Raw genomic sequence first — 26,456 nt, 5'->3', positions numbered from 1 at the left:
TAATACTTACCAAATCTTTACAAAGGTATAGTTTAATTTTATAAAAATATCAACTCTGATTCTAAAGGTAACTTAAATATTACTGATATTACCACATATTTTCATTAAATCTCATTTCTTTCTATTTCAGCTGTATTTCCTGAAGAACTAGGTACCAGTGTTCCTTTAACCGATGTTGAAACCAGATCATTGATCTATAAGCCTCTTGATGGTGAATGGGGTTCCAATCCCAGGGATGAAGAATGTGAAAGAATTGTTACAGGAATAAACCAGTTGATGACACTAGGTAAATAATAACAACATATGAAAAAATATATATGTATATACTCTCTCTATGTGTGTGTGTGTATCTATCTATTTACATATATATGCATGAAGATAGCTAGAAAATGTTGCCAGTAAGCAAAGGGGAAAAAAAAATTTATTCAAGCAAAATTATTTTTTGTTATAAGTCAGTGTTTTCAAATATTTTTAAGTGATTTTTTTACATGCAGTTTTACACAAGACTCAAATATCTGAAACAATTATAAATGCTTTAGTTGAATTTCAGTGCCTGCCCAAGACTGTTTAGACTACTGCACAGTTACACTCATTTCACATGCTAGCAAGGTATATGCTCAAATCCTTCAAGCGAGGCATCAGCCAGTATGTGAATCAAGAACTTCCAGATGTGTAAGCTAGATTTAGAAAAGGCAGAGGAACCAGAGATCAAATTGCCAGCATCCATTGGATCATAGAGAAAGCAAGGGAGTACCAAAAAAAGTCTGCTTCTGCTTCATTGACTATGCTAAAGCTTTTGACTGTGTGGATCACAGCAAACTGTGGAAAATTTCTTAAGAGATGAGAATACTAGACCACCTTACCTGCCTCCTGTGAAATCTGTATGCAGGTCAAAAAGCAACAGTTAGAACCAGACATGGAACAGACTGGTTCCAAATTGGGAAGAGAGTATGTCAAGGATGTATATTGTCACCCTGCTTATTTAACTTCTATGCAGAGTACATTATGAAAAATGCTGGGCTGGATGAATCACAAGCTGGAATCAAGATTCCTGGAAGAAATATCAACAACCTCAGATATACAGATGATTCCACTGTAGTGGCAGAAAGCAAAGAAAGAGGAGCTAAAGAGCCTCTTGATGAGGGTGAAGGAGGAGAGTGAAAAAGCTGGCTTAAAACTCAACATTCAAAAAAACTTGAGATCATAGACTACAGTCCCATCACTTCATGGCGAAGAGATGGAGAAAAAGTGAAAATAGTGACAGACTTTATTTTCTTAGGCTCCAAAATCACTACAGATGGTGACTGCAGCAATGAAATTAAAAGATTCTTGGTTCTTGGAAGAAAAGCTATGACAAACCTAGACAGCATAGTAAAAAGCAGAGGCATCACTTTGCTGACAAAGGTCCCTGTAGTCAAAGCTATGGTTTTTCCAGTAGTCATGTTATGGATGTGAGAGTTGCACCTTGAAGGCTGGATGCCAAAGAATTGACTCTTTCAAATATGGTACTGGAGAATACTCTTGAGAGCCCCTTGTACTGCAAGGAGATCAAGCCAGTCAGTCCTAAAAGAAATCAACCCTGAACGTTCATTGGAAGGACTGATCCTGAAGCTCCAATACTTTGGCTTTGGGGATCAGCTGACTCATTGGAAAAGACCCTGATGTTGGGAAAGATTGAGGGCAAGAGGAGAAGGGGGTGACAGAGGATGGGATATATTTATAGTATCAATAGTGAGGGACAGGGAAGCCTGGTGTGCTGCAGTCCTTCGGACACAAAGAGTCACACACAAATTATCAGTTGAACAACAGCAAACTGAATTTCAGAGTGAGAGCTCCAGAAATGCCAAGGGTACCAGTGAAAAATGTAAATCCTCCAGAACCTAATTTTAAAACCCTTGACATACTTAGGCTGGAATGATGTAAATTAGAGGAGGAGGGTTGAAAGCTGAGTTAGATGGGTAGGTATACCATTTTCCCTCTTAACTTGATATACATATACACAATAGAATATTGTAAAGGGAGAGATGAGGGTATATGAACTGCTTTGCTTTGTTTGAAGAAAGAACAGTGACCATAGAACATAATTATCTGAACTCTGGGTAGACTAAATACATACTGAGTAGGTATACATTTGAGTAGGGAATCTGCTTCAAAGAATCTAAGGCAGAAATTACTGTGAATAAGAGCTGAAGACATTGGAGACACATATTGGAAGATATTTTCATCTGATGTCTTTTATAAGATGGCAGCTCTTAATGAATTACTGTCTCACATACTATCTTAAGTAATTTTAGTAATTATGTCAAAACAGTTACTACCAAACACATAGATTCAGGAATGACCTGGTTTTAATTATGGAAATACATGTGGATGTTCTTTAATAGGTCAGATTTATATATTGTCTATCATCTTTTCTAAAGAATCTTTGAATAACATTCCTAGAATTTTGCAGTACAAATGCAGACATAATAAAAAGTGAGTCTGTGTTAGCTAAACTGTATGTTTTTTCTGTCAAAAGATAGTGGTAGACTTTATGTGGATTTGAACTTAAGGCTTATATCAAGAAGAATTGTGAAGTACTTTAAGCAATAAAAAGATGAATTTATAAACTTACTTGTTCATTTATTTTAGATATTGCTTCAGCATTTGTGGCCCCTGTGGATCTGCAAGCGTATCCTATGTATTGCACTGTAGTGGCATATCCAACGGATTTAAGTACGATTAAACAGAGACTGGAAAACAGGTTTTACAGGTTAGAATCATTTGCTTGCTGTAGCTACTGCCAAAGGAAAGCTAAATGATTCTTTCAGCCATTTACTGATCCTCCTAGCAGTGTTTCTCAAATTTTAACACACATCCCATTTAACAGTGGGATCTTGTTAAAAATGCAGAATCTGGTAGTAGGTTTAGAGTAAACCTGAGATACTGCCTTTCTAACAAGTTCCCAGTGATGCTGGTGCTGCTGGTTTGTGGACCACACTTAGAAATAAATATGAACAATGGTCACTCTCTTCATACTGTATTTTATGAATTTATCCAACATGTTTTATTTTCTCTTAGATAGCACATTGAGATATTTGTTCACGGATTTTTCATAGAATAATATTAAATATTGTTCTCTTATTAATTTAGCTTATGAATACTTCTTAAAAGTGAAATTAGGAAAATTTGGGCTACTTTATTATAGTTGTAGCTTAGTTTGAAATATAACTAGAGTTTTTAAAAGATGTAATTTCATTTAATTTGCATCTGCTGGTTAGCAGTTTTGATAAACATTGAGTTCTAATCTTGGGCAGACTTTGTAGGTTTATTGGCTAACATGTCTTAAATTTTTTTTGACATAAATGAAATCATTCTTTTAGCTTTTCATCTTTCTTAATGACTTTTGCTTAGCAGGCCAATAGCATTTTAACTTAACTAATACTGCATTAAAACTTAATTTTGGTGACCTGTTTTACGTTACTGCAATTATTTATACTGCTATTTACTTAAGTTACTATTTAACTTAAGGAAATTTTTCATCATATTTTGTATTCATATTTTTTATGTAAATTGTTTTCTACACTCTAATAGTTGGACTATATCTAGAAAGATAAATTTCTGCCATCTCCAACCATTGTTAAAAATGTATTTTCTCATAGGAATTCTGCTCAGCATAAGAACTGCTAAGGTGTACTCTTTACATTGCAACTTAATTAGGCTTTTTGGCTTTAACCTAGCTTAGTAATCAATTGAGGAAAAGAACTTTTGAATCAGAGTCCTTACTTAAATTAGAAATGACCTGATTTTTAACCAGATAATGTAGTTATAGACCTGCTGCTGCTGCTAAGTCACTTCAGTCGTGTCCGACTCTGTGCGACCCCATAGACGGCAGCCCAGTAGGCTCCCCCGTCCCTGGGATTCTCCAGGCAAGAACACTGGAGTGGGTTGCCATTTCCTTCTCCAATGCATGAAAGTGAAAAGTGAAAGTGAAGTTGCTCAGTCGTGTCCGACTCTTAGCAACCCCAAGGACTGCAGCCTATCAGGCTCCTCCGTCCATGGGATTTTCCAGGCGAGAGTACTGGAGTGGGGTGCCATTGCCTTCTCCGGTTATAGACCTGAGTTATGTTCTTATTTCATAATAATGAAGCCATCATGAGCTATTTCACTGTTTCAGGCTCTTTTGCTTCTTCTCTGTTCATTGGCTTCAGACTTCCTACAGTTTATAGTGCCTCTTTGGCACTTCTAGTTCAGTCTTAAACCACTATCAGTTTGCTCTACTGATATTAAATCCTCATGCCTTACTTTACACACAGTTTCTATAGGGTACTTTGAAAATGGCCTGTGATTCTTTCATTAGAATGAGCCATGGAGATGCTATTGGAAACTTACAGAAGCTTTTCTGTATGCTTCTATATGCACAATTACATTTTATATATATGTAGTTTTTAAAATTCCATGTAATTGTTTTCTGTTTACACATCAGTAAAGTTTTTTGAGTATTTTCTTCCATGTCATTTTAAGCTGGTTGATATTCTAAAAGTAACTTTTGGATTTTTCTTTAGTTAAAACTGAAATAAAATAAAACTTCAAAATTTTAGTACAGTTGACTCACGAACAGCATGGGTTTGAATTGCATAGGTCCATTTACACATGGATTTTTTCCCAATAATATGTGTACTGTGCTAAGCTTAGTCACTCAGTTGTGTCTTGACTCTTTGTGACCACATAGACTGTAGCCTGCCAGGCTCTTCTGTCCATGAAATTCTCTAGGCAAGAATACTGGAGTGGGTTGCCACACCCTTCTCAATAATACCTGTAGTACTACATAATGCATGTATGCAGAACCTTGGATAGGGAAAGCCAATTCTAACATTGTACTCAGATTTTAGACTTGGAGGAGGGTCAGTGCTGCATTGTTCAAGGATCAACTGTATCATTAATTTTGTGTAAAAAAATTTTTTTTTCATTTAGATAGATTTCTTAGTATACTTTTTGTCCCTTAAGCAGGCTATTAGTTAGCTTTTCACTTTTAAATGTTACTTGATTACTAGCAATAAAATTAGATTGAAATTGGTTGTTTCCCTTTTTATGAAAAAGTTAGATATGTTTATTATTAAAATTGACACCATACATGAAAAGGATATATAAAGGAAAAACTAAAACTCCACTGTTCCTCTCCTCCTTATGCTCTCCTTTCAGTCTCTCTCCCTAAATGAAGGCCCTGTTGATAGTCTAATGTGTCTAATCCGGACATTTTCTATGCCAATATATAATATTGCTACTCTTTTTTTACCCTGTGACACAACTGAGATTCAGTTTTTTTTTTTAAACAGTTTTTTAAGGTGTGAGTTTTATAATTGATTTAAGACTGCAATTAAAAAGTCAGAATGTCTTGGTTTTAAAATGTGTTTATGTATTTCTAAGTTTATTCTAAAGAGGCTAATAAGACTTCTGCATTTTGTTTGTTTAAAGGCGAGTTTCTTCCCTAATGTGGGAAGTTCGATATATAGAGCATAATACACGAACATTTAATGAGCCTGGAAGCCCTATTGTGAAATCTGCTAAATTTGTGACTGATCTTCTTCTACATTTTATAAAGTGAGTTATTTTTCCACACTTAATTATATTACTGTAATAATTAATGGTGGTATTTTAAAATGTAAAATGTCAAAACATAGAATGCAATCATTTTTTATTAGACGCCTTGTCATACTACACAAATATGTGCTGTGATACAACCACAGGTCCTCTCCAAATAGGAAGCATATGTAAGTTCATTGGCTAATAATAATTATGAAATCATAGAGATTGTATTACAGTTGTGTTCTGATTTACATAAGAAAACATGGATGTTTCTCTAAATCCAGTGTTGGATAATAATAGCAAGCTTTTATTGAACATGCAATGTTTTAGCTAAATAAGCTCTTCTAAGGCAAATAAAAATCTAACAGGTGGGAGAGGTCATTATCTGTAATTTACAGTTAAGAAAATTAAATCTTTTAGAGGTTAACTTGTTTGATTTTCACAGTACATGATTGTCTGCCATTTTATTTGAGAACCTTTCACCTTAATATTGTATTATCCCTGTCAGGTTGATGAAAAAGTATTCAAATAGGTCAGCAGGAAACTGAACTTGAACATTCAAGGCTTTTTTCTTCAAAGTGAAGTTTATTTCCCCATTAATTAATCCCGTACCAAGAGTGATAGCTATATTTCAGACAGTAGGGTTTTTATTTCCTTGTCTTATGGATTTTATGTATTCATAGAATGAGTTGAGTCTTCTAAACTGAAGCCAGAGGAGTGGATCATATGTTTTGTATAAAATACAGCTCTGAATTTGTATTAAGGTTATTTATATTTGATAATTTTTTTCTCATTAATCGAATAGGATATTTTATAATTTAAGTTTCAATACTCTCCTGCTATCAGCTTTCATTTTTATATAAAGGGATTATTGAGGCTTTTTATTTAAACATATTCAGCTTCATTCTCATTACTCAGCATAATCATAGGGTCCCTTTTCTTGGTGTTAGGTGGGTTTGTTTTTGTTTGTTTTGCTAAGGAATGTAGGTAATTCCTATATGAAAAACCACCAAAGAAAATTAGTACAGTAAGCTTAATGCCCTTCCTCTACTTTATTCTCTAAGGAAATGCTTTGCATTTCAAGTAGTGAGTAGTTCCAGGGCTGCTGTTGCTAGGCTTTTGCTGATTTTCGATAAAATTGATAATCAAGATAATAAAAATTTAGTTATCCTCAGGAAACTGTTTATATAACTTGGTTATAAAATTTATAATATCTTAACTAAAATTTTTAATTTTGTGTTTTATCATGTATGTTATGAACATCTACTTTTCCAAAGAAATAGGGATCAGTAGAATCACATGATCCATTGATATTTTAGCAAATTAATTTAGATGAAGCCACTATTTTTATGTTTGGAATAGGCTTTGAAATTGTATTTCTTTCAAATAGTTATTTTGAAATGCCTTATGAAAATAGATTAAAATAATAGTGCATTATGTTGTATATATCTAAAAGTGGTTTTAGATATATACAGTTTTTTAATGGTATATAATTTGTTGAAAACCACTTTCGGCTGGTAGTACTTTTCAGGATGTTTTGTATGTCTTGAAATTTTGGTAACTACTTTTTAATTGAGTTATTTGGCCAAATTTCAAGTAATAGATACATACAAAATGTTGTAATAGATACTTGGAGATAGAAATGCATAATTACCCTGTTAATACAGCTTTATAGGGTAGATAAATCTGTGACTAATTGTAATACAGGGAAAAGGTAAAAAGAGTTTGTGTGAATGTTTAGATGAAGGATAGGGTCACTTCTGGCTATGAGAGTGGGATTTCAGGCACAGGGAGATACGTGTTAAGATGTATGGACAAGGTAGATAGTGATTCAAAAGTTAGATGGGAACAAAGAACTTCCAGGGATGGGGAATGGCATGAGGGAGAGAAGTAAAGATTTGTTAAGGGAATTGAGTACATTGAAATCAGGTGAAGTAGAGAGTACATGAGCAGAAGTAATAGTGGTAGAAGTGCTAAACTTGAGTTTGGACCATATCACAGAGGACCTCAAATGCTGATCTAACAAATTATACTTAAAATAGGAGCATAGGAAGCAAGAGGCTATTGAAAATATTTGTGCATGAGAATAGCATGAGGCATGCTGTGCCTGAAAAATACTAATTTGAATGCAGTGTCTAGTGTTAACTGATGGGGAAGAGACAGAAAGCGAAGGACTATTGAAATTATTTTAACATGAGAATAACATGATGCAAATTGCTTTAAAAAATACTAATTTGACTGCAGATTGACTTCGATAGCTGACCAAGTAAGAAGTGAGGGAAACTTAATTTATGAAAGTGAGAAGCAGGCAGATGTCAAGAGATTTTGAAGGTGGAATCACAGAACTTGACCGGTGATTGGGTATATGAGGAGGAGGCAAAGGAAGAGATACAAAAAACCATTCCTTACTGTGTGAATGAAAAAAAGTTGAAAAGGGAGAGTGGGAAATGACAATTGGATGTAGACATGGGAATTTTAGATGATGGTAGCAATCACCTGAAGAGTCAAACCAAGTTATAGGAATTTGGAGTTCATTAACACAGAAAAACTGCAGATATATAAGATGACCTGGGCAAAAGGTATGGACGATAGCTAAGGACAAAATTTTAGGGAATGCCTATGCTTAAGAGTAAAAGGAAGAAGGAACAGAAGACAGGAGGTAAACTAGCTATCTCTTGTAGACCGAAGGAGGGAAAGTATTCTAGGCACAGCAGTGACCTGAGCAAATCCTGAGATGGGAATTGGGCTTGGTGTGATGAAATGGGCCAGGGTAGAGGCTTCATGTGGAGGGGAGGGGAGGGGCAGGGGCAGATGTGTGTGCATAGGGTTTTGGAGTTAACTGATGAAGAAAGTCTTCAGCTCAAAAGTTTTATCTTAAAATCTGGTTTTAGTAACAGGTTTAAAGGACAAAAATCTCGTGACTCCAGTCTTGTATACTAACATTTCCTTGTTATTTAGGGATCAGACTTGTTATAACATAATTCCACTCTACAATTCAATGAAGAAGAAAGTTTTGTCTGACTCTGAGGTATTTAATATTTCATTACGATTACTACATTGGTTGTGTCCTATATATAAAAAGAAATTTACACATAGTAGTTTTCAGACAACTGCTATTATGAAATTTTTTTTTGCCTAATGCTCTCAGTTAACTTAAAAAAAAAAAAGAGAATTGTTTCAGTTAAAATTGTTTTAAACAGTGGGTGGAGGGAGACTTTTTAAAATGAGTCAGTTAAGTGTTACAGTATCATATATACTCTGGGTTTTCCAGAATATAAAGGAGATAATTGCTAATAAAAGACTGTAGAATATAGTGGAACCTTGAATATTTTATTAATCTGATAAATTCTTGCTTCAAAGGAAGAAGAGAAAGAAGATGCTGATGTGCCAGGAACTTCTACCCGGAAAAGGAAGGTAATAAATTTTTGTTTTAGCAAAGTACTTTATATGAATTAAAATGTATTGAGCAGTTTTTTACTTTTAGTAGTTTCAAAGATAGATTAAGTATTACTTCCAAATCAACTTCCATCACAAAAATGCATGGTTTTCAGAACTAGATGAGTGATGCTTTCTTTTATCTGAATTACTCTATTATTACCTAGTTATCCAAGATTAAAAATGAAAATTGTATTATATGTTATTTTATTGATATATTTGAACATTTAATTTAGGACCATCAGCCTAGAAGAAGATTACGTAACAGAGCACAGTCTTACGATATTCAAGCATGGAAGAAACAGTGTCAAGAATTGTTAAATCTCATATTTCAATGTGAAGATTCTGAGCCTTTCCGCCAGCCAGTAGATCTTCTTGAATATCCAGTAAGTATTTCTGAGAATACTTGCCACTTTGATTTTTGTGTGTATATATATGTATCTTATACATGACAGTTTACTATTTATTTTTATGATTATAGTTTATTTACTTTTTATTTGAAACATGTTCCCATTATCCATCTGATTATGTAGAGCATCTAAATTGAACAATGTGGTAAAAAAGAAGTAGCCCTGGACTAAGACTCCAAAGAATTGAGTTATTGTCCCAGCTCTGCCTCTTACCAGTTCTACAGTTTTGAGCAAGTCACTTAGTTTTTATATCTGGTATATTTTTACCATATCCTTTTCCATTGTCATTTTATGGATTTATTATGGAAATTATCTAAGAAACAATAATACTTATTAATAATAATTATAATCCCTAAGATTAATAAAAATCTAAATCATTATTACAGAGTTATAGAAATGGAATGAGACTATTACTACTTATTATTAAACATTAAAATAGATTTTAAATTGAAACTATGTAAATGTAAAGTGGTGTTATTGTATATGTAGGTTATGCCAATTTATGATTTTTATGGAATTCATGGTAGAAAGTTTGAGTAAACATGTTATAAGTATTTATTTTTTGATTGCAATCTTAGCAATCTAAATTTAATTTTGAATAATTTTTGTATTCTTTGTTTTAGTTATTAAAGATTGCATGGTTTCAAATGATAATTAAATTTTTTATAAGAGATCATGACCTGGTTGTGGTATCTGTTGTGGCTTTATAATAAGTTTTGTTATGTATGTATTCTAATTTGCAGTGGTGAAATAGAGAAATTTCATTGATAGATACCATAAAATGACTCTTTTCTTATCATTTAAAAATCAAGAAACATGTAATCTTAAATGTAGAAGATAAATCTTTAATTCTGACAGTGTGATAAATTAGACTAATTCAAACCCTACCATCTGAAAACCTCTGAGAAGAAATAAGCTAATGCTGTAGTGCTCTGATTTTCATTTCTCTTTGTTTTTGGAACCTGTGGATTTCCCTTTGTTTCTTGAAAGCCCAAGTATGTATTTCATAATTTCTAAGCCCAGGTGTCCTCACTGAAAAATTCTGCCAGATGTTTAAAGAATTAACACAAATTCTGCACTCTTCCTCAAGATAAGGAATGCTTCTGTACTCATTCTATGAAACCAGTTATTATCCTGGTGTCAAAAACAGTACTAAAGAAGAAAATGCAAAAATTCCTAATAAAATATCAGCAAATAGAATTCACCAGTATATAAAAATGGTTTTGTACCCTAAGTGGGTTTTTTTTTTCTCAGGGATATAAGGCTGGTTCAGTATTTAAAAATCAATCATTGTAATTAATTACTAAGGGAAAAATGACATCATATCAATGCAGAAAAGGGATTTGACAAAATTCAGAGCACATTTGTTTTAAGAATGTACACATTGGGTATGGTACACTGTAATCGTTGTGGCCATGGGAGGAAATGAGAATGAGTCTTGGAAGGAAGAAATTTATTATACTTGCATGTCCCAGAGAGGGGTTCACCAGATGCCACTTAAGGCTCAGGGCGAGCATAAGGTTTTAGTCAGGTTGCAGAAAATAGGAGGAAAGGAAAACCTTAGGCCAGAGATTTCCATGAGAGGCAAGGCTGGGCCTAGTCACCAGCTTAAGATGGGCTAGTTTGAATTACTCCAGTGGACTTCAGGGAAGGAGGGTGGTCTCTAGTTGTCTTAATACTAATTCCTGACCCAGGATGATTCAGGGCAGAGGAAATACTGGTTGGTGTGTGAGGATTGCTTAAGGACATGGTCAGTTTGCATATGAAAGATATATTCCTAGCACAACCCTTTGCTATTTCTAAGAATTGCCTAGCCCTCGGAAAGAGGCAGTCTCTCCTTAGGCCTGTATGGCCCCCCAAGTGTCAAAAGAGTATCAAGAATACAGAAAGATAATTAGTATAGCTGGCCCTATGATGAATGAATATCAACTAGACCTACATAATGTAAGAAAACAACAACATTGATGATAAAAACAAACTCTTAAAAAAACTAGGAATAAAAGGGAACTTCCATAACTTGATAAAGAACATCTGTTAAAAAACCTACAGCTAACCTCATGCTTAAACATGAAAAACTGAATGCTTTCCCCCTAAGACTGTGAGTGATGCAAAAATATCCGCTGTTATTCTCACCACCGCTATTTAACATAGTACAGCAAATTGTAGCCAGTGCAGTTAAGACAAGAAATGAAAATAAAAGGCATTGTAGATTGTAAAAAAAGAAAGAAAACTGTCCCTGTTGGTAAAAGGCAGTTTTACTGTTTGCTTTATGGTCAAACATACTTGATCATAATTTAAACTTAATGGGGTAGAGTCAAGTTACTGTATTTTAAAAAATACAATTATATATTCTGGGGCTATGGAGAAGGTGTAGTATTATTTATTCCTCTTAAAAGATAACCATATTCAGATCATTTTATACTAGTTTGTTGCTTTTTACTCATTTCATTTGTCTGTTTCTATTACTTCTAATTTGTTGCTTTATTTTATACACAGTTGAGTACGGGAGATTGAGTGATTGTACTTTCCTCCATAAAATGAAGTGTAAAGACTTTGTGACAGATGTTTACATTCATAATTCTTGATTTGTGCAAAGTTCCCAATTGTACTAATTGTATTACTGAAGTTGAAATTAGCAGAACTAAGCCCTTCACGTTAATGTGATGTTATATTTCCGTTGTTTTTATTGTTTGTATGTCAGTTTTAAAGATACAATTATGTTTCAGTGAATAAGCAGCCTTAAGAGTTTATGTGTAGCATAAACTTTTGGGTTTTTTTTACATCAAACTTGTAGTTTTAGAACTGAGTTTTTCAATATTGTTTTAATCTCCTTTTCCCAACACAACTCGATGCTTTACCTCTTTCTGAAGGCAAAAAAAAAGCAGAATTTATAAGTTCTTGAATGAGAGAAATCTTGTGTTGATTGCAATAGAAAGTTAGGGACATGAAAAAATAAAAATAAAAAATGACTTGGGAAAAAAGAAACCTTGAAGAGGGAAATAAGAAATGATTATTAATAGTTCTAGTAGTTGCAGTCATCACAGAAATTGTATATGAATCTCTTTTATGAGAAATAATGCATCATCATTACTATTAATAATATGACCTGTTTTCCTTCTCTTAGGACTACAGAGACATCATTGACACTCCAATGGATTTTGCTACCGTTAGAGAGACTTTAGAGGCTGGGAATTATGAGTCACCAATGGAGTTATGTAAAGATGTCAGACTTATTTTTAGTAATTCCAAAGCATATACACCAAGCAAAAGATCAAGGGTATATAATTTAATTGCTTTTTTTCTGTCTGAATTAAATGAAATTAATAGAAATGTATGTTAAGTAACTAAATCCTATGTTTAATTAAAATTTAGAGCTAAGTTGACAAACTTTCTATTAGGTTCTTAACCTAGGGGAAAGAAGAATAAACATCTTTCTGTTTTATTTCTTCTGTGAAAATTCCTGATGTCATTTAATGTTTAGGAATGTTACTTTTCTTGAAGATCGTGTAGTTGAATAGATACTGTCCTGATACATGTTAGAGGTACATGTGCTTAACTTTTTCAGCGATGTTCTACTTTCTGGAAAGGAGCATTTTTTTCCGTATAATGCTCATATAATTTAAAAAAAAATGAGTAAAACTTGCTTTGGCCAAATACAGAAATAATTTGTCATAATGCTAAATAAAAAAATAATTTTAATAATGCTTCAGTTTTAGTGTTTGTCAAAAGAGATTGAGAAAAAGCAACATTTTAAATTCTAAAAAAGTTTTGCTAGAAAAATATTTAAATTTATATGTTAGTATTTTCTGAACAGCCATTTTCTTTGCAGAATGTTTGAACGGTTTTTTTTTCTTTACAGATTTACAGCATGAGTTTGCGCCTATCTGCTTTTTTTGAAGAACACATTAGTTCAGTTTTATCAGATTATAAATCTGCCCTTCGTTTTCATAAAAGAAATACAATAACAAAAAGGAGGAGGAAAAGAAATAGAAGCAGCTCTGTTTCCAGTAGTGCCGCATCAAGGTATTTGATTTCTTTTAAATATCATCAACTGATCTATATAACTTTGTCATCTAAGTGGTAGAACTTGGTGTTTTTTAATACTTCCTTTACTATTCCCTATATTGCAGAATGATATATTTGACATGCAAGTTCCTATGATGTGGAGGATTTTTAATCTTTTAACTAAAGCTATACTAGTGTAAGTGCTTAAATTCAAACTGCTAAATCTGTACAGTTAAATAGCATTTTTAGGATAGTGATGGCATCATGCTTTCTGTCATATAACTATAGCATTTACAGCAATCCTTCACTAAATATTCACTTTTCAAAGGCTCACAACCATATGAAATCCACTACAAATCTCATATTTTAACATATTTCATAACAGTACAAATATTGAATCCAGCAGTATTATAAAACTATTTTATTCATTCCCATAGAATTATAAGAATGACTAATGATACTATTTTATTTACAGCCCTGAAAGGAAAAAGAGGATCTTAAAACCCCAGCTGAAGTCAGATATTACTACCTCTCCATTCTCTGCACCTACACGGTCAATACCACCAAGGCACAACACTGCTCAGATAAATGGTAAAACGGAATCCAGTTCTGTGGTTCGAACCAGAAGCAATCGAGTGGTGGTAGATCCAGTTACCACTGAGCAACCATCTACTTCTTCAGCAGCAAAGACTTTTATTTCAAAAGCTAACACATCTGCAGGGCCGGGGAAAACAAGTAAGAATCAGCTACAGTTTCTAAACGGGGGTGTGTGTGTGTGTGTGTGTGTGTGTGTGTGTGTGTGTGTGTGTGTGTGTGTGTGTGTGTGTGTGTGTGTGTGTGTGTGTGTGTGTGTGTGTGTGTGTGTGTGTGTGTGTGTGTGTGTGTGTGTGTGTGTGTGTGTGTGTGTGTGTGTGTGTGTGTGTGTGTGTGTGTGTGTGTGTGTGTGTGTGTGTGTGTGTGTATAAAAAATGCATTTTTTAAGTACTTACTTTGCCAAATGGGATATATTAGATTAAGTAAATTCCAGCAGACACCAGAATTTTACTCTTCTTTATTGTTAGTTTTCCTTTTCTTTATCATTTTTGCATTTCTTAAAAAATTTTGTTTTATTGACAAAAGATACTGAGGTTTAGGAGTGTCAGTATAAGATAATGCTTAAAATGGTGGGAAAAATGGCAAATCTGATCCAGACTGCCTGAGTTTAAATCCTGGAAGCCAGACTTGATAGCAGTTTGCTAGCACTTGCCTTGATAATCTTTTGGTGACTGGATAGCTTCTGAAAGGACTGAAATTATTATGTAAGCCTTTTCCCTTTTTGAAAGTAGATTTCTTACAGAAGGTTTAAGCATCCTCCAGGTTTTGTCTTATTGGCTAATTCACACAATTCACATTAAAAGTAATCGTAACCTTCTTGCTTGTTTGAAGGTTAAATAATTTAACTCTTAGCTTGTAATCTCCTGTATGTGTGTTTTAGTTCTAGAGAATTCTGTGAAACATTCCAAAACCTTGAATACTCTTTCAAGTCCTGGTCAGTCCAATTTTAGTCATGGCACTAGGAATAATTCTACAAAAGAAAATATGGAAAAGGAAAAGCCAGCCAAACGTAAAATGAAATCATCTGTGCTCTCAAAGACACCCCCTCTCTCAAAGTCATCACCTGTCATTGAGCAAGGTACCGTAGACTTACAAATGATGATTCTATTGGAGATAACACATTCATTTTTTTAGGTTGCTCATTTAAAAGTCACATATTCTGTATCAGTTGATAAATTTACTGAGACATCTTTTGATTCATACCAAAAGCAAACGGTATTATTATTAAATTTTAAAAGCCAAGAAAAACTTGCTGTATGAAAAATAAAATCATATTCTAAAATCAAAGGCTTTTTAATGATACAGATTTAATAGTTTTAAACTTAATTATTACAGAACCCAAAAAAGTATCTCCAATAAGTTTAAATAAGTTGAATTTAGCTAACCCAGTATAGCATTAAAAAAAAATTTTTTTTTCAAGTTTTTTACATCTCAAAATTCAACATATTGATCTTTAAATAATCCATATTCTTAAATATTAAATTATTCTAGATTCTTTTGTCTACACATTTTCATTGTAAAGCCTTTATGTTTGAAGGATGGAGAAAGTAACTGATAAGATACAACATATGACATGTTAAAACAATTAGTTCTTCTTGGTAGCAGACAGCTCAAGGATATGCATTTTTTGTCATGACTTCCAGAGTATGTCTAGACCATTTCCTTTTCAGTATTCCCCCAAGAAACCTCTCACAATTTAATTTTTGTACTGAAACGACCCCATTTTGATTAATGATTTTGGGATCTACCCACCTAAATAAGCTTAAAATCAGTGAGTCATCCTAGCCTTCTCTTCAGCAACCAAATCTGCTTGTTTCTTTCTGCCTCCTTAACATCTCCTGAATCCATTTCCTTTGTTCCATTTTCATTTCCACAAACTGTCATGCTCTTGTAACTGCTATCCCTGCCTCAGTTCTCAACTCTTCCTTACTCAGTCCATCTTCCACCGTTCAGTGACCTTTCTCATCATGTGCACAAGACACACACACACGCAGAATTAAGATCCTTCCCTTCCTTCAAATCATACGTGGAATCAGAATGTAATGTTGTTTATGTCAAGCAGTGAAGAGTCTTGTATAACAACGTTGCCTAACATTGCAGCTGTCCTTACTTTTCTTTCTCCCTTTTCTGTCCCAGCCATCCTAAAACACTTGAAAGTCCCTAAATATTCTTGTCATTTCTTCCTTTTTTTGAATTTTTTTTTCCCTTACTGGTTGTTTCCTATTCATTGCCTTTGTGGCCCTTATAATGTTGATAGAGTTATTCTTTTTTACATTGTCTATCTCCAGTAGAATCCAAACTCGTGTTTGCTCATATTTTAATTACCTGTACTTAGTATATAGTAGACAATGTTTAAATAAATCAGCAAATGACTTTATATGTGAGTGTTTTACATTTTTATACTAGCTTCATTTCTGAACTGAATTCAGAGTTTTGAATGTTTTATATTGGCCTTGCTTCTGTTAGTCCTGAATTCTGGAGAAATCAAATGTATGTAGAGAATTGGTTCTAGCATTATGATAGGGGAGGTTCAGTAGCCAATTTGATTGATAGGTTTTGGGTATTACATATGCCAGTACAGTACAGAAATATGATAAGCTATTACATAACTCATTAATGATGACTTTGTTGGTACTTGAACACTATTAGAAACAAGAGCTGCTGCTGCTGCTGCTGCTTAGTCGCTTCAGTCGTGTCCAACTCTGTGCGACCCCAGAGACGGCAGCCCACCAGGCTCCCCCTTCTCTAGGATTCTCCAGGCAAGAACACTGGAGTGGGCCACCATTTCCTTCTCCAGTGCGTGAAAGTGAAAGGTGAAAGTGAAGTCGCTCAGTCATGTCCAACTCTTAGTGATCCCATGGACTGCAGCCTTCCAGGCTCCTCCGCCCATGGGATTTTACAATTGAAATACAATACAAGCCACATGTGTTCTTGTAACCACATATAGCAACAGCAAACAGGTGAAATTACCAGTTTTAACAGTGTATTTTATTTACTCCATTATATCCAAAATATCATTTCAGTGTGTAATCAGTATTTCAAAATGTATACTGCCTTAATATTCAAATTTAATTAAAAATTCAGTTGCTCAATTGCAGTTACATTTCAAGTGCTCAGTTGCCACATGGTTAGTGGTAATACTATCACAGGATAATACAGGTCCAAATGAATGATTTCAAAAGCTATTTAGCTCTTGAATTCCTTTTTTAAAGAACTGCATTGATTCTTAACCTTTTTAGGTAATGTATTTTGTCAAGTTTGAAGACCTTGTAGTTTTTTTCCCCCAAAAATGCACATAGGCATATCCACACAAAATTTGGGCCAATTCAAGGGCTTCCCTGATAGCTCAGATGGTAAAGAATCTACCTGCAAGGCAGGAGACCTGGGTTCGATTTGTGGGTCGGGAAGATCCCCTGAAGAAGGGAATGGCAACCCACTCCAATATTCTTGCCTGGAGAATCTTACAGACAGAGGAGCCTGGTGGGCTACAGTCTGTAGAGTTACAAAGAGTCAGACATGAATGAGCGACTAACATACACACACACCTACCTACTACACCCCATCCCACCCCCTTACCTCCTAGAGTCCTTGAAGCTAGTCTGTAGAACTTGTGTAGGATATATTCACTGGATATTTATTTACCAGTAGTCTTATGTAAAACAAATGGAAAGATAGCACAGAATCTTAAAGAGTCCTCAGGCCAACTAAGGGTTGTTGTTGGAAAATACCTGATTACTTTATGCACACACACATTCACCACTCCCCTGTTATGCAAAACCACTAATATGAAGAAAAGTTATTAGTACTGTGGGGTCAGGGTTTGAGGGCTTTGCCTTCTTCCCCTGCTCTTGGCTCAGATACTCCACCTCTGAGACAGTTACTTCTTGAAATTTACAAAGCACTCTGTGATTGAAGCTCAGGACAAAAAATGAAGAAGCATTCTCTTTAATGGCACAAAGTATAGAATTTTGGAAGAAAAAAGTAGTAGTGCATGTTTGTCATCTTTTTCTTCATCTGAAAGGGTAATAAGCATTTTCTTTTTTTTTTTTTTTTTACCATAGAAAGGCAGTTCATGATTTGCAGTTCCTACAAATCTAGAATTTGATCTTCAGATTTTTTTTAATAAAGCATAATAGCCTTTATTACAGAGTTTGTTATAATGGGATTTTAACACACATAGTGGATTTGATTGATACATGCAGCTAGTATTGCTTATGATGATAAATCAATCATTTGCCGTTCAGTAACATAGGAGATAGGACTGTTCCCAAAAAAAGAGCTTGTGAAGAAAACTGCCATTTAGCTGTTTCTCTTAACCCTCTTTTAAAAATTCTGTGAGCAAGAGTAATTTATTTCTACTTTTGTAAAAAGGATAGATGTATCAGAGCCATAGTAGTGTCTATGGAGAACAACGGGTATAAATTATTCCAGTAGATGTATTCTCAAACCTTTTGCGTAGGAGTTAGTAGAAGAGGAAATCCTTTTTTACTTCTGAGGAATGTAAAGAAATATTTAGAGTATAAATTCTTCCCTGACATCAGAGAGTCATGGTCATCACATCCAGTAGAGGGTTAAATAAGCATTAGACTCATTCCAGTTTTGATAGTCCCTTTTTCCACTTCCATCTGTAGTAACAAAAATGATTAGAGGAAAGTAGAGGGGATGATAACGCTTATTTATTCAGATTACAAAGCTTAAAGGCCATAGGTTTTATGCTAAGATTATTTTCCATAATTGAACTACTTGATAGGAGGAATATAGGAAAATCCTGTTAATGGAGTAAACCCTAAAATGTTTTGTTATGGTGAAGTTCCATATGAGTAAACAGGGTTACTTTGTATAATGAAAACAATGCTTATACATTAGAATGTGTAGTAAAGGTAGTAGGAGTAAGAAACTTGGCTAATTTCTAGCTTTATCATAATTTGCACTATTAGGTCATTTATTTGCTGATTTTCATTTCTCTCTTGTCAAGTCGTCAGTGACTTCATTAAGGATGTTTCTCCTCTGTGAGTTTTAAATAGAAGATCAATAATATCTTTAAGCTATTAACTTTTTGTCAGTTCTTTTTCTCAAAGTAGTAAAAAAAAAAAAATTAGGATTATATCATGATGTGTAAGTATAGCAGTGAGGCTTACTGACTAGTTCAAGGGTCAGATAAGAGAGCAATTTCATATATTAAGTGTACTGTTGTTGCCTTTCAGCAGACTGTAGAAACAATGCTCTTGTACCTGGAAGCATTCAAGTAAACGGCCATGGAGGGCAGCCGTCTAAGCTTGTGAAGAGGGGACCTGGGAGGAAGCCTAAGGTGGAAGTTAATAACAGCAGTGGTGAAGTTACACACAAGAAGAGGGGTCGGAAGCCCAAAAAGCTCCAGTACACAAAGCCTGAAGTTTCGGAGCAAAATAGCGTGCATCCCATCAGGGATGAAGTAGTTCCTTCCTCAACCTGCAGTTTTCTTTCTGAAACTAATATCATAAAGGAGGATTTGTTACAGAAAAAGAGTCGTGGAGGCAGAAAACCCAAAAGGAAGATGAAGACACAAAAACTAGACTCAGATCTCATAGTTCCTACAAGTGTTAAAATGCTAAGGAGAAGTAACCGAAAAAAGACAGATGATCCCATGGATGAGGAGGAGGAGTTTGAGGAACTTAAAGGCTCTGAACCTCACATGAGAACTAGAAATCAAGGTCGAAGGACAGCCTTCTATAATGAGGATGACTCTGAAGAGGAGCAAAGGCAGCTGTTGTTTGAAGACACTTCTTTGACTTTTGGAACCTCTAGTAGAGGACGAGTCCGAAAGTTGACTGAAAAAGCAAAAGCTAATTTAATTGGGTGGTAACTTGCACCAAAATATTTTACTTCAAAATCTATAAAGCAGGTACAGTTAAGGAGTATGTAGAACTAAGGCTTCTGCTTCCTTGCTGCTATGACGGATATGGGAATGTTATAATTTGATTTGCAAAAAAACAAACTTACAAGACGCTTCACTTCTTTAAATGAATATATATATATAAATATATACATATATATTTTAAATGTTTGCTATTTATTGCCCTTAGATAGGTTATGCATTTCAACATTCATTTCATTTACTGTTCAAAGCAAAAGAAATTGAGGCTCTATATGAACTCCCAATTTATTTCTGGAAAAGACAGTTCTGCTACACTCTTAAGGAGCGTATAATATTCCTTAGTGATAGAGCATTTTATGTTAAAATGAATTATTTTTGACCAAGCCAGGTACATTTCTGTTTATACAGAAGTCTTGCCCCTAGGAGGACAGGTGTTAACCAGAGTAGCAGTGAATTAAGAATTGTGTTTCCTCTAAAGATAAATTTAAAATTCCCACCATTTGATACCCTGAAAAGTTTAATTTTAATTATAGAATGTTCATCTACAGAGAATCTAGAGGAGGCTTTTGCTGTATTCCATTTCTGCCAAACTTAAGAGAAAAATGTACTGATAAAAAGGAAACATATCCACATTGGAAAACATTTGACTGTCTAATTTTTCAGACCTTGATTCTTATGTCAATCACTCAATCTCTGTTTATTGTGCCAAAGACTGAGAATCAGTGCAGTGGAAAGCCTGTTTTTGACTGTCAGGACAGCATACACTTTTTCAATATTGGAAAGGCTATATATTATTCTAAAGAGCAAGTTATTAAAGAGTTATGCTGAGATGTATCTTTTTTTGGTACTAATAGTAGAAAATAATGCACTGGTGGGTCCTTTGACAGAGATGTTTTAGAGAAAATGTTTAAGTGGTTAAAGGATTCAAGGAAAATAACAGGAAAAAGGTATGGGATTTGATGTTTACTTGTTAATCTGGATTAATGTCATTTCTAAACTTTAGACATATCTAATAGGCTAAAATGACTTACAAAGAAATGTGTCTGTGTGTGTATGTGTATATATTGACAAATGGGTATAATTGAATATATATACAAACACATACTTATATGCTATTACCCAGGTATAAATTCTTTTATCAGGATTTTTTAGATAGTGGTAGAATAAAAATAATTTTAAAAGGTCATACTTTATAGTTTAATTTTAAGGGGAAGATTGGTTATTTTCAATTATTAAAGGTTTAAAAATAGGCCAAATCACTTTTTATGCAATCATGTTTTATACAGTGGTCTCATTGCACATTGTGTTTTTTCTGCACTTTTTACGGTATCCTTCACGCTGGTATGTCAGTATACACCCAAGAAAAATTCCATTTAATGATTGTGCCTTGTATTCTATTATTTTTTGCATCATTAGTAAAATTAAGTTGTCTATTGTAAATGATAACTATATGACTTAGGAGAATGTATTGCTATATGTACTGCTATGGAAAAGGAAAGCAGTTATTTATTTGTTTATGGTACAGTTAGTTATTTTATACCTTAAAAACCGACATAAATACCATTTCTATTGTTTAAAGATTATTGTCCATTTTTTTAAAAGTTTAAAGAATGTAGTATTTTCTGAGGACTGGTATGGTACAAAAATGTAACCAAAATTTTCAGATACTACATTTTTAAAAAGCGAGGATGGGGAAAATATGTATCAGCATGGCCCTGGTGTAGAAGAATAATGTCTTTAATTGAACCTTGGCAAAATACATTACATAATTACTTGTGTAATATTTCTGGTAGGGATAAATGTTAGCTGTCAGTTGATTATGTCTTGAAAAAGAATGGAAAGTCACACATTTGGGCTTTTTAGATTGTTTGTAACTAAATTTGTACAGAAATTCTCCTGTGAAATTAAGTAAACCATTTTCCAGATCTTAACTGGATTGCTGTGATTTTGCAGTTGAAAATAATTTCAAATTTTTCAGGTTTTTTGTATATTTATTTTTTTCTAACAAATATATTTAACTATATAATTAAAGTTCAGTAGTTAAACTCTTCATAATGCAGAAATGGATGGCTTGGTTGTATAGTGAAACGAGTCTCTCAGTTACACCATTACTGGATATAATAGTGTGTATGTTTGAAATTTAAGTCATTAATTTGTTGCTTTTGAAGGCAATCTATTTGAAACATGTAATTTCCTGATGGTATCTGCATTGTATTAGAAAATAAGGCTATAAAATCCATTTTTGTAAAAAATATGTGTAGTTTTAAGGTGTGTACAGAGAAGGGAAGAGCGTACACAGTCTTAGGAGTGAAATTCACTGCTAGTAGGGCGTATTAGTTCTAACACTTGAGCAAAAGAAACGAGTATTTACCATCTTACCTGCAAGAAGTAAATATTATTCCAATGCATTCTAAAGGCACTATATACTTATGACCTTATTTGCATATTATTAGACACTGGTTTCCTAGGCAAAAATGACTTGGATCAGCTTCTTTGTAATTGAAACACTTAAAATGTATTAGTAATAACCAGATATATCTAGATTTTATATTTTTATAATTTAGCTTCTATACACTGCAAAGTTGAATTGAGAAATTTGAGTTATCACCATAGTCTTGTTCTGTGTTGACCATTAGAAAAATCTCTTCTTGGAGTCATTTAACACCAGGTATATACTGTTTATAGGTCAAAGGAAATGTTGGCGGTTGTCTTAGGTGAGCAATAAAAGAATACTAAGTTTATTCAAAGTTTCAGAATACAACTTTTGGTTACATTCTTAGAAAAATTGTATTTTTAAGTACCTAACCCTAATACTATTCTCTCCTTTGACCCCAACATTCTCAAGTTCCAGTGAAATGTTATAAAATTAGAGAATGTTGTAGATGAGCAGATAAACAGTCTGATTACAGTCCGATAACTCTGGGCAGTAGAAATATACTTTAAAAAAAAAGTGTATTCTTTTCAGTCTACTATTATGGCATTGGACCATTTTATGCATATATTCATGAACTAAAGATTTGGCCTTGTTTTCATTGTTTTTATTATTGCACATCACAAATTTGAAGACTGATAGTATTGTCACAAAATGATCTTCCTCTTTAAATTTATTTAGAATAAATGTGCAGAGTATTTGTGAGCTTGCTTAGGTCACATCTGAGACATGAAGTTTGGCTGAATCTAGTATCACTTGGACATGAATATGTAATATACACTGATCAACAAAAGATCCTTGTAGCATGTATGTTAACATTTTAAACTCTTCCTTATCTGCAATGCAGTAGGTTAATCAGACATTTTAACAAAAGTATTCAAGTAACATTTTTAGTTTATAATGCTAGTAGCATTATTTACATGTTTTGATATATGATTTGTAATATAAATTAGCTTCTCCAGTTTATAGTGTTTAATTCTAGCATTCCATTTTATACATGCATATATACCTCTCTCTCAGATGTCAACTGGAAGCAATTTTGACTGTTTTCTACCTAATGAAGTCAAACTGTTATTCTGAATGTTTTTGTTCACCTGAAACTTATTTTTGAGTAGGTTGAAAGGACCAAGATACTTGAGTGTTAAAAGGGCTACAAGTGTCCTCTTTATATGCGGGAAATACATGATTGTAAAAGTCACAAAAGGGGAAGTACTTTTATGCTCTGTGGATTATCCAATATTTAGTTTTTTTAGATTGTTTTAAAACAGGTTGAGAAGTGGTTTAGTTAAATTTAGGTGACAATTTATTTTCCAACTAAAATTGAAAAATACACCTTTTCCTCACTTCCCTCCTTGCAGTTCCTCTCAGGTCCCAAGTTTCCAAGTGATTTGAACTAAATATTACATTTATTGAGAAGCTGTTTTTGTTCTTAATTATACTGAGCTAAGCACTCCAGATGGAAAGTCATTTTGTACTATGTACAATACCCAAGAAGAGGTCACATTGAATCAGAAGACTGTAAGTACCACTTTTGACGCTCCAGATATTAACCTTGTACACACTGTAATAAAACAATTAGAAAATATTATGAGCTATAAATATATATATATTATTTTTAGTTTTGATAGCTCTGTGTTTAAATACTTTTTTAATGCAGATAAAATCATCAGGAAATTAACCTTATATGGCACAAACCAAATACATAATAGTGGGTGGCTCTGAGTTTCTACGTTTAAGGAGCTAAGAAAATAGGTTTGAGATGATAAATAGTACACACACCTATGATGCAGATGTACACATGCTCGTTACTTTTAAGATTGTGCTGTGTTGATTGATCACAATGAAATGTTATAAATTGAGACAAAATACAAAGTTACATTTTTGGACCATATTAAAACTGCAAGAAGATGGGGTCTTACTTAAAGATCTTTTAGACAACTGTTAAATCCTGTCACATGATATTTAGACGTGTAGAATGTAGCTCAATTTTTGAAAAGTAACTGACCTAGAGGGTTAATGTTGAAACTGACACATTTTCAAATTAAAATGCTTATTTTGTACAGAAAACAATGTTAAACACAAGCAAATCTGTTGTATGTAATAAGTAACAGAGTTTTAAAAAGAAATTAATTATTTAGCTTTATTGAGGTTTTTGGTTTTTCTTTCTGGAAACCTGAAGTATCATGTTATAAACGGCAGTCTCACACCAGAATAGCAGTGCCCTTTCTTTTTGTACATATTGATTGGACCTTTCTTTACTGTTAGGTGGACACTTTCTATGTTAGTTTTGAAGCATAATTCTTTGAATCCTTTTATACAAACTAGAATGTATGTGTAAGAATTCCTGTCCCTGCAATGTAGTAACTACAAACTTATTTTTAAATAAATAGAAAACTTGTTTTTCTAAGCTATTTTGTAGAGCCTGCTTTCTTTATTTTTATTTTGTAACACGAAAAGCACTCAGTACATAGTTTCAAGAGATATTACATAAGTGCTGTTACATTAGTGTTCCCAATGCCTTGTCTCCTTAGCAAAATGTTAAAATATATTAGCTAATTAAAGGATTGTGGGTCCCCTACTGCTGCTGCTAAGTCACTTCAGTCGTGTCCGACTCTGTGTGACCCCATAGACGGCAGCCCACCAGGCTCCCCCGTCCCTGGGATTCTCCAGGCAAGAACACTGGAGTGGGTTGCCATTTCCTTCTCCAATGCATGAAAGTGAAAAGTGAAAGTGAAGTCGCTCGGTCGTGTCTGAATCTTAGCGACCTTGCCATTTCCTTCTCCAATGGGTCCCCTAATGTAATTAATTCCCCAAAAACCCAAAGGTTAGAAATGTATTTGCTTTCCATTGTGACAACTACATGGATTTGCTACTATGAATAAGTTACCATACAAGGTATAAATCTTTAAAACTTTCCTGTGAGAGATATTTCAAAGGAATAGTTCACTTAAGTATTTTCTCAAAAATATGAAGTGAAATTTCTGGGAAAATTAAATGAAAGAATGATGAAAACATTTCATTTGTTAAGCAGTTATACAAAATGAGATTTGTAAAGCTTTGGCTGTTTTTCTAGACAGATCAGTATACATTTTTATTGACATCCTGAGAATCCCAATTTTAGTACAAAGAGTACAAGACTATAATAAATGCAACTCCAGTTAAGCACGAGATAGTTTGTTTTTAGTGATCGTTTCTCCTTAAGTAATTTTGTTTAAATGACTTTGTATAAAACAAATTTTTAAGTTGAGGAAAGCAGATAAATGTTTCCAGGTACCTTTTCCTGAAGCATGCTGATACTAATACTTAGTTTATACTTAGGAGAACCAGCCAAGAAAAAGTTTATTTTTAGCAATCACATTTTACTAGTTTCTCTTTTGTAGTAGTACCAACTGTATGTTCCAGGCTAAGCTTGCCCATTATTTCAGAACAAGAAGATGAAAAGCCAAAGCTCAAAATTTCTGTTCTTTGCAATAGAAAACCTTGTATTTGTAATCTCTTTGCTTTTAACATATTTACCATATATTGATTGCTCTTTTGGGGTTTTGTTGGGTGGGAAAAATAGTGGAAAGGTTTCAATTCCGTACCTTTTTGCCTAATATATTAGGCATGTTGATAATAGAGTATTGTTGGTAACACAATTGTCATGGGAAGAACTGGGTTTGGAGTTGAATCATTTTACCTCTTGAATTTCACTCTTCTCATCTGTAAAGTTAAGAAAAACAAACACTGATTAGACTATGTGCAAGGTACAATTCAAGTCAAAGAGTTCACGGTTCTTCCTCACGTGTATGTTGTCTGGTGTGCTCTCAGCTCAATCGTGGCTTTTCTATTTGGTCCCTGAATATGCGATTTAATGTGTAACTTGCAGGCAAATGTCTTGTGGCCATGACATGATTGTAGTAAGTATGAGATCTTTTTACCCTTAGTTTCAATGATACTGTTGTAACACACCATAAATTGTGAATTGAGTTCAAATATTTGTGTACTAGTAATAAGTACAAAAGTTTATGATTTTCCAAAGGGCTCTGAGGAATCTCAAAGACAGTGTAGAATGCATCCTGAAATGTCTATTTAAGATCCAATCTTTGGAAAGCAAAAACAAAAGATTTTGAGGAAATTTAATTGCTTGTGTCTGAGAATAGTTGGTTTCCCATTTAATTAA

The 26,456-nt window shown here is 33.6% G+C and overlaps 1 protein-coding gene across 10 annotated transcripts in view; it reads left to right on the top strand.

Annotated features, from left to right (window-relative positions):
* The window catches only part of PHIP (PHIP subunit of CUL4-Ring ligase complex), a 128,533-nt gene extending 103,828 nt beyond the window's left edge, over positions 1-24,705 (top strand). For 5 of the 10 annotated variants that reach the window (XM_086316893.1, XM_086316891.1, XM_086316897.1 and 2 more), the window contains 11 exons: positions 131-286; positions 2,632-2,752; positions 5,455-5,580; positions 8,524-8,593; positions 8,926-8,979; positions 9,237-9,386; positions 12,535-12,687; positions 13,270-13,433; positions 13,891-14,150; positions 14,890-15,087; positions 19,214-24,705. In XM_086316893.1, coding sequence (XP_086173019.1) covers positions 131-286; positions 2,632-2,752; positions 5,455-5,580; positions 8,524-8,593; positions 8,926-8,979; positions 9,237-9,386; positions 12,535-12,687; positions 13,270-13,433; positions 13,891-14,150; positions 14,890-15,087; positions 19,214-19,851 — 2,090 coding nt within the window. In that variant the 3' untranslated portion in view covers positions 19,852-24,705. Of the gene's footprint in view, positions 1-130; positions 287-2,631; positions 2,753-5,454; positions 5,581-8,523; positions 8,594-8,925; positions 8,980-9,236; positions 9,387-12,534; positions 12,688-13,269; positions 13,434-13,890; positions 14,151-14,889; positions 15,088-16,658 lie in introns of all 10 variants that reach the window. The other 5 variants (XM_086316896.1, XM_086316894.1, XM_086316892.1 and 2 more) reach the window with 4 other exon arrangements.
* The last annotated feature ends 1,751 nt before the right edge of the window (positions 24,706-26,456 follow it).

This window comes from Bos grunniens, chromosome 9 (genome assembly GCF_055505025.1).
Source record: "Bos grunniens cultivar Pamir isolate PY7600 chromosome 9, Bosgru_T2T1.0, whole genome shotgun sequence".
In the NCBI taxonomy this organism is placed as follows: domain Eukaryota; kingdom Metazoa; phylum Chordata; class Mammalia; order Artiodactyla; family Bovidae; genus Bos; species Bos grunniens.
The sequence above is the reverse complement of the archived record's forward strand: the minus strand, read 5'-3'. Positions and strand labels throughout refer to the sequence as shown.